Below are 8,743 nucleotides of genomic sequence, written 5' to 3'. Positions count from 1 at the left end.
TAATAAAAATAAATCATGTAATTAAAATAACACTCGAGCGTGAAATACACCTAGAAACCCTAATGCATGAACTTATAAAATAACATGAAATAAATCATATCATGCAATAATTATACATTAAATGTATAAAAATAATTAAACATATATTCATGAAATAAACATGCAATTAATGCATTAAAACAATTTAAATAAAATATCAAAGAAATTTAATAACTGTGGTTAACGTGGAACTTCAAATTTTCGGGACGTTGCAAATAAAATTTGGGTATGTTTTAGTAATGGGTTTTTTGAAGATAAATAGTGAAATGGTCACATAATTATTTTGAAAGCAATACTCGTACAATTCAATGAGTTTTACATGACATAATCAAACATGGTCACGTAATTATTTCTTCTTTCAAATTAACATAATATATACGATTCCTTAAGCACCAGCAGCCTGTAATGCAACTAAAGAGGCATAAATGCCATCTTTCTTATGGATCAAATCTTCGTGTTTTCCCTCCTCGGCAATGACTCCGTCGTTCACAACCGCTATAACATCAGCATTCGTTATAGTGGATAGCCTCTGTGCAACGATAATAGTGGTTCGGTTCAGTATGACTCGGTCTAAAGCATCTTGAACCACTCTCTCGGATTCGGCATCGAGGGCACTCGTGGCTTCATCGAGTAGCAATATCCGTGGTCCCTTTAGCATAGCTCGTGCAATGGCCACTCGTTGCTTCTGTCCTCCGGATAATTGAACCCCCCTCTCTCCGACCATCGTGTTGTATCCCTATTATTTCAAGATTTAGGAATCATGTTATGCAACACTTTGAGTTGTAATAATGATTCTGGTTTAATACTACATGTAAATATGATCATTTAGATCATGAACATGTGGTGATCTATAACTGATCAGCATCCTGCATATGGCCATTTGATTCGAAGGATGGGACGATGAAGAATGATTTATGACTTTAATATTTGGTAGAATTTGAGTCAAACTTTGGATGAAATAATGATTTGCGATCAATTATTGACTTATCATTCGCATAGATGAAAGCTATTCGATTTTCATATAGATTTCAAATAGATAACATACCTCTTGTAAACTACTGACGAATTTATGTGCATTAGCCAACTCCGCAGCAGCAAAAATTTCGGTCTCCGTGGCGTTGCCTTCCTTTCCATAGGCAATGTTGGCCCGAATTGTGTCGTTGAATAGAACAGGCTCTTGGCTTACTAGCCCCATCTGTTTTCTTAACCACTTCAACTTCAGAGTTTGAACTTCGACGCCATCTAGAGTGATTTGTCCTGCATCTGGATCATAAAATCGTTGCAGCAAAGATAGGATGGTCGATTTTCCGCAACCACTTTCACCGACGAGCGCAACAGTCTGATAAAAAAAATATCAGCTTGATAGCCTTTATTTTGATAATACTTTCTGTTGGATACAAAAATGGGCTTGTTTTCCTACGTACCTTGCCTGAGTGAATGGCCAAGCACAAATCTTTGAAAATCTGAACATCAGGTCTGCTTGGATACTTAAAACTAACATTACGAAACTCAATGTCACCCTTCACATTTTCCAAAATCGTCCCAGAGTTGTCCAAAGAGTCTATTTTCAATTCCTGGTCGAGAAATGTAAATATAGAAGCAGCACCTGCCCTGGCTTTGCCGGAGTCCGGTGCGAGGGCCCCTGATTGAGATATTGCCACGGCTGTCATACTAAGACCAAGAAAAACCTGCCAAATATTAAAAATCAGTATCTGCTTCGAAACAAAAAATATGCATATAATGAAAAAAAACCTCCACTTACCCGAAAAACGTGACCAAACGTTATCTTTCCAGCGTCAACTAATCGAGCTCCAGCATAGTAACTTACAGCATAAACTGAATAAAGAAAAAACAAGGATATTCCCAAACCTGCTCCGCTTAATAGGCCTTGTTTGGTTCCTAGTCTCAAGGGAACTTCACATTTTTCCTTGTGTAGGTTTAGTATTTTTACTTCTGCACAAAATGAAGCAACAGTCCGTATACTTCCAATAGCATCACCTGCAACTTGAGTCGCTTCCTCGTATGATTTCTGTGAAAAGAATGAATGACTTGAATGAGTATTTGGATTAAAGATTTTAAGGTTCAGAAGTTCTGGCAGAACATTGACCTTAGCATCAGCACTAAATCCTGCAATAAATTTCATATGAAGATACCCATTGAGTCCAATAAGAGGTAGCAGGAACAAAACTATGAGAGACAGTTGCCAGCTAGCCGTGAAACTAATTATCAAACCAACCGCAGCTGTTGCTATATTTTGTACAAGTAATCCAAGTGAATCCCCGACTAAACTTCTAACAGATGTTGCATCTGTTGATAGCCGTGAGCTTATTAAACTGCTCGAGTTCTCCATTTTATCGAACCAACTTATTTCCATGTGAACGACTTTTTCAAAGCACATTAGTCTTATTCGTTTAATCAACTTACACCCTGCCACGGAAAAGAAGTACGTCTTTAGAGGGGTAGCCAGAAGAGACACCAAACCGAGAAGAACGAACATGAAAGCCCAAAATTTAGATTCCTTCCAAAGCTTGTGAGCCGGCTGATAGAATGTTGTTACCACGCTGGAGAATAGGAACCCAAAGAGTGGTAATATGGCGCCATTGACACCTGCAGCTAAAGAACCAAGTAGTAACTCCGGAATTTCGGGTTTATTAAGACGAGCCAACCGGCATAGTGGGATTTTATGCTCCACTTTGTGTTGTGATAAAGTTAGATTTTTCGGGTCCCCAAGTGATGAATGCAATTCATTGACCGGAAGGGGGACACCCATTGACAACGAGAATGAATGCCGGCTGCTGTTTCCTGTTTCTGATGATCCTCTGCTTAAGGATCGTAAGAATGAGATATGCTGGCTCGACTGTTGTCCAGAATCCGAGGTAATCTCTGCCCCAGATTTATCATTTAAAGAATTTTGAGGTGAAGCTTTGTTAAATTCTTGCAATCGGATGAGTCGACTGTATGCCCCATCAAGATCTTGCGTCAATTCTGAATGTGAACCTGGACAGTTGAAGCGTAAGAGTCGGATCCTTCCTATTCTCGAAATGAATGGCTATTAACAAGCATTAGATATGGTAATATTTAAAAAAAAATCGAGCAGAATCTAATAAAATCTTGCGGAATACGAATGTTTTTATGATTAGAAGGACCTTCTTCCACAATCTTTCCATGCTGAATAACAGCAATGGCATCGGCGTTCTTCACTGTGCTTAACCGATGCGCCACAATAAGTGTTGTTCTGTTGATCATGACCCTGTCCAGTGCTTCCTGCACTACTCTCTCCGATTCCGCATCAAGTGCACTTGTAGCTTCATCTAGAAGTAAAATCCTTGGATCTTTCAAGATTGCCCTGGCTAAAGCTATCCTCTGTTTCTGCCCTCCGGATAGTTGAATCCCATTCTGCCCAACCATCGTGTCTAGCCCCTGGAAGTATAGAAGTCCAAACGATAAGTATCTCAAAAGGCTTTCTAGATGAAAATGGTTGATAAATGTCGTTTTACCAAAAACTATAGTTGTTGGTAATGGTGCAAATCAAATCTTTTAAACCGCACAGTAGCTCAAGCGTTACGGTTCGCTCGCTCGACAATTATTGCACCCTACAAATGTTAATGTACAACTAGAAAAAAGAAGTGTGTTACCTGAGGCAGCTTATCTATGAACTTAGCAGCATTGGCATGTTCTGCAGCAGTTTCAACTTCTTCAATGGATGCACCATCCTTCCCATATAAAATGTTGTCTTTAATACTCGAAGCAAACAACACAGGTTCCTGGCTTACGAGCCCGATTTTTCCTCTAATCCATCTGAGCTGAAATTCTTTGATATTAATGCCATCAATCAGCACTTCGCCAGCTTGTGGATCATAAAACCTCTCGACAAGATTTATGACCGTTGATTTTCCGCTTCCGCTTTCTCCAACCAAAGCTAGTGTTGTCCCATTTGGAACTCGTAGAGAAAACCTGATAAATATGTTCTCGTTTGGCCTAGAAGGGTAGCTAAAGTGCACGTCATGAAGCTCAACATCCCCCTTGATGTCTTTCAATACCCTTCCTTCTGCACTGATAGGATCTATTTCTGGTTTTCTTGATATTGCATGATAAATTTTATAAGCAGCAACTTGACCAGCGGCAAATGCACTCAAGCATGGTGATACCTGTCCTAAAGAACTAAATAGCCAAATGAAATTTACTTACAAATCTATGCACATGAAACAAGCTTCCGACTTGTATGTTGAATTGACATACAGCAAACATTAGAACTGAAACTTACAGAGATCCCATAAGAACGGCCATTATTATGTTCAGTACATCTCCACCCGAGTATCCTTTGTGTATAATCATCTTCGCACCAAACCATATTGCTAAGGCATAACTGCTGAATAGAACTAACATAAATACACCAGAACCTAATCCAGCAGCCAACCCCTCGTGCACACCAGCTTCATAAGCTCTATATAGAAATTTTTCATACTTAGCGACAGCTTGCTTTTCCCCTGTGAAAGATGCAACCTACACATGCAATCAATCAAAGTAAGAACTTCATCCCAAACCTAAGAAAAGGAAGAAGTGATACAGGTGTCATGAGTTTTCTTTACAGTTCTTATCGAGCTAACGGTTTGTTCAGCAACAACAGCTGCTGCAGAATATGCGGATTGTCCACGTGATGTCAACTTCGATATGAGGACAGTCATTAAAGCAGCAGAGATAACTAGAACAGGAATCACGGAAAGCAAGACGAGAGCAAGAATCCATCCCTTCGTGAAAGCTATCACGAACCCTCCAAAGAACGATGCTGAAAGCTGTAAAAACTTGCCTACCTATAGGTATTTCCAGCGATAAGAAACAAAGTTGGAATGTTTGTTCATCAAGAGAGAGAGTTTAGAACTTCAGAATTACCTTTTCGCCTATAGCATTTTGAATCAAAATAGTTTCATTTGTCATCCTATCCATAATTTCTCCGGTATTTGCCTCTTTGTCAAAATATCCAATATCTTGCCTTAGAATGGCTCTGAGGTACAAATTTCTTATTCGAACTGCCTGCCTTTCCCCTGTGATCATCCAGCATGATACCTCTGCCAAGAAGCAAATTTAGAGCTCCCATGTTCATTAAATACTAAAAATGAAAGCCATTTGTAAATTTACTTACGGGAAAATGCAGCTATACCAGATCCGACGGCTAGATACACAAACTTTAAGGACACCTAAAGACGGGACAGTGTAGTATCATGTTAGTGTTCAGAAAAATGTAAAATTTACTGCTGCTAGATATGCATGGCATTACATGATAATACCTTGGAGACTTCATGAGCGACGCTTCGAGTTCCTACATTATTTCCGAATGAGTTGGCTAATTCGCCAAATAACAACGTCATGAGCGGCAGGCATAATCCACTTCCCATAGCTGAGACTAATCCAGTGGCCATTAGTGCATAATCTGCTGAGTCTGCAAATGAGAATAGCTTATAGAATGGAACTTTATTCACGTCTCCAATCTGCTCATTTCCGCTATTTGAGATTCGTTTTATATCTGTGGTTCCTGGAGTTTGGTTTTGTCCATTTTCTGTTTCTTTATCAAATTGGTTTACCTCAGCCATCGTTGATCACTTGTGACAGCAAAAAATTAACACATGCAGCGTCGGATTCTGAAACCGAACGAACGGATCAACCCCACATCCGTATATTTATCTCAAGAATTTCGAGATGATTTCCGAAAAATCTCCATCATAACAAGCTCAAGAAAACTCAACAATGCCAGCATTACTATTTACTATGAAACGAGTTAATTTGCAAGATAGAGCAAAGCAAGATTCTCTCCAGGTTAGTTTAAACTGCACATCATCGCACTCGATATATTATAACATCGCCATCCTTGATTGTGAAAACTTGGGACCAGCATGAAAACTTGGGACCAGCACTTTGTGTATCTACAAAATGGGACAAGCTGCTGAAACAAGAATCAATAAAGAAAACGTTTTCGAAAGTTCAAGAATATGAAGCATTCTCATATTATTGGTTAAGCATAAGATATCATTATAATTTGAATATGATCCAATTAAATTATACAATTTTAGATTTTGATCCGTCAAATTTCAAAGTTTGATTTTGAGACAGTAACGGTTCATTTTCGATTATTTTGGTTAATGTGGCGTCACACAAGTCAATTATTTCGGATGATGTCACGTTAATATTTTTCAATATCATGTCATAATTTTTCAGTGTCACATCAACATTAAATTATATAACCATATCAGTACTCCGATAAAATACTATTGAAAGCAAAAAAGTTATCACATCAAAACCAAATTTTGAAAACTCAGTTAACCAAAACTCAATCCAGGAAAAGTCAATTCATGGAAAAATTCATTTTGCTATTGAATTCAAGAACTGTAGTTGGAGTATGGGCGTGCATACATATAATACTATAATAATTTATTTATATATTTCGAGAAGAAAATAATATAATCGCGAATCAATAAGATATGATTTTGCTTTCAGATGAGACGATGAAATATAAGAAAAATTAATTGAAAGACGAGTATAACATATATACATATATGTATAGCTATTTTTAAATTCTGATTATTATGAAATTTAAGTCAACATAAATTGATGCAAAAATGTTAAATCTCATACTATTCTCTGTAATTTTGTGATATATTATGAAATTAAATATCAATGATGGAAACTTTCGGGAAAAAATATGTATATTTATTGATGATGCTTCGGACAGCACCGTTCTTTTTATACGGTGTCCTTTAGCATCCAATCCGGGCCAGAATGAATAATTTCACAAAGGGGAAAAATATAATATATAGACTATTAGCCTTTAACATAGGTTTGGATTGTTCTTCAATGTTTGAATTTGTTTAATCATATTATAAAATAATACAATTAACATGTATCCCATTATTTAATTTTGTATTTCTCTTTATTCTTCTTTTGTTATTTTTTATTTTTTTTATCAATTTTTTTTCTTATTTTTATCTTCCTTTAATATTTTTTTATTATATTTTTTTTACTTTCTTAGAGTTTGGAAAACCCTAACCCAACCCATGGGTCTGGTTAGGTGCCAACCCATCAAAGATTTTAAAAAAAAAATCATACATTTATCATTTTAAATAATATAAATATTTAAAAATTGATGAACAAATAATCATACGTAAACAATCTACAAATAATACAAATATTTTAAAATTCATCGATCGTACATAAAATCGTTATAAATAATATAAATATTTCAAAAATCATCATCAAACATAAATAATTTCAAAATACATCAATCGTACATAAATTATTATAAATAATAAATAAATAAAAATTGACGAAATAAATATTGGCGGGTTTGTCCAACCCCCTCCTTAACCTGCCTTCAAACGGACTATTAAAATCGTAACTCTATCCGTCTATTTATTAATATCATTTTGACGGCTCTATTTTTTCTTCTGATCCATGTACATTTTGTATGTATATATATATGTGTGTAATAAATATATGTTGATAATACATTTGTATGTTTTTATATTTTAAAAAGTGAGCAATATGCAAACCCGTTAAACTTCTGAGTATGGATCGGTTGGATACATATTTAAGTTTTAACAAGTTGTGGGGATACGAGTCCTTCAAAGGTCTCTGGTCCTTGTGGACCAACCCATACAAGACTCATTGGCATTCATGGTTTTGTGTGTCTTTTTAACTATTAAACACATTCTTTAACTGTTAATATATAAAGTAGGATGGCAAAAATTTGTGTGAGACTGTTTCACGGGTCGTATTTTGTGAGACAGATCTTTTATTTAGATCATATATGAAAAAGTATTATGTTTTATGCTAAGAGTATTACTTTTTATTTGAAATATCGGTAGGGTTGACTCGTCTCACATATAAAGATTCGTAAGACTGTCTCACAAGAGACCTACTCAAGTAGGTTTATTGTGAGACAGTTTGACTCGATTTATATCTGCAGTGAAAATTGATATTTTTGAAATAAAAATAATATTTTCTCAAAAATTGGGTCCAAATATCGTCTCGTAAAATTGAATCATGATATTGTCTCGGTTTTTGTTTAATATATTTACGTATAAATATTCAACTTTAGATAGTATTTAAAATTTTAAGCCTAAATGATAAAATTTAAAAATTACGAGGAATATATTTACATATCCGCTTAATTCTTAACAAATTAGTATTCGCAATTTCTGAATGCCGTTCTAGCTATATAATAAATTCTTGATTGATAAAAATAACTTTGACTCCGCAAAATCGTCCCGGGCCATCACACGGAAAACTATAACCAAAATCTTTTTTATCTAACATTAATTTGGAACCGCGTGCATCTAAAGTAACTTTTACCAAGATCAATGTAGTTGTATATAAACCCAGAGCAATAGCATGATGAACCAAAAAATCTCCAGGACCTATTGTTATCCCCGTTCACATTTTTTCTTTTTCTTATCACTAATAAAAAAAATTAATTATTGTAGCTCCTTGTAAATTCTATAATTATCCACAAAAAGACTACATTGTTTTTTTCAAATTTTGTAATTTTTGCGTTAAAATTGAGAATTTTAAAATCATATATTTTAAAATTAAAAATAATAATAAATTTATTTTCATCATATAAATTCATTAAATGCCAAAACTAAGCAAAAAAAAGATATAATTGTTTTTAACTTCAGATTATGTAGTTTTTTTATGTTTATATTTCACTTTT

The 8,743-nt window shown here is 35.1% G+C and overlaps 1 protein-coding gene across 1 annotated transcript; it reads right to left on the bottom strand.

Moving 5' to 3' along the window:
- Positions 1 to 287: 287 nt before the first annotated feature.
- Positions 288 to 6,018, bottom strand: LOC142555220 (ABC transporter B family member 11-like). Its single transcript, XM_075665976.1, has 12 exons — positions 5,325 to 6,018; positions 5,180 to 5,234; positions 4,930 to 5,105; positions 4,629 to 4,850; positions 4,304 to 4,542; positions 3,675 to 4,200; positions 3,186 to 3,459; positions 2,147 to 3,036; positions 1,802 to 2,068; positions 1,464 to 1,727; positions 1,085 to 1,378; positions 288 to 775 (listed from the first exon to the last, which is right to left on the bottom strand). Exons 1-12 carry the CDS (start codon positions 5,625 to 5,627, stop codon positions 425 to 427), a joined length of 3,861 nt encoding a protein of 1,286 aa, XP_075522091.1. The 5' UTR covers positions 5,628 to 6,018; the 3' UTR covers positions 288 to 424.
- Positions 6,019 to 8,743: the final 2,725 nt, after the last annotated feature.

This window comes from Primulina tabacum, chromosome 9 (genome assembly GCF_025594145.1).
Source record: "Primulina tabacum isolate GXHZ01 chromosome 9, ASM2559414v2, whole genome shotgun sequence".
In the NCBI taxonomy this organism is placed as follows: Eukaryota; Viridiplantae; Streptophyta; class Magnoliopsida; order Lamiales; family Gesneriaceae; genus Primulina; species Primulina tabacum.
Note: the sequence above shows the minus strand (reverse complement) of the source record. Positions and strands in the feature narration are given on the sequence as shown.

Excerpts from the sequence above, each read along its gene's own strand:
- LOC142555220 (XM_075665976.1), bottom strand. The coding sequence starts at position 5,627 with ATGGCTGAGGTAAACCAATTTGATAAAGAAACAGAAAATGGACAAAAC. Across the intron at positions 5,235-5,324 it reads TCGCTCATGAAGTCTCCAAG|GTGTCCTTAAAGTTTGTGTA; the intron begins GTATTATCATGT and ends TCCCGTCTTTAG. Across the intron at positions 4,851-4,929 it reads AAAATGCTATAGGCGAAAAG|GTAGGCAAGTTTTTACAGCT; the intron begins GTAATTCTGAAG and ends AAATACCTATAG.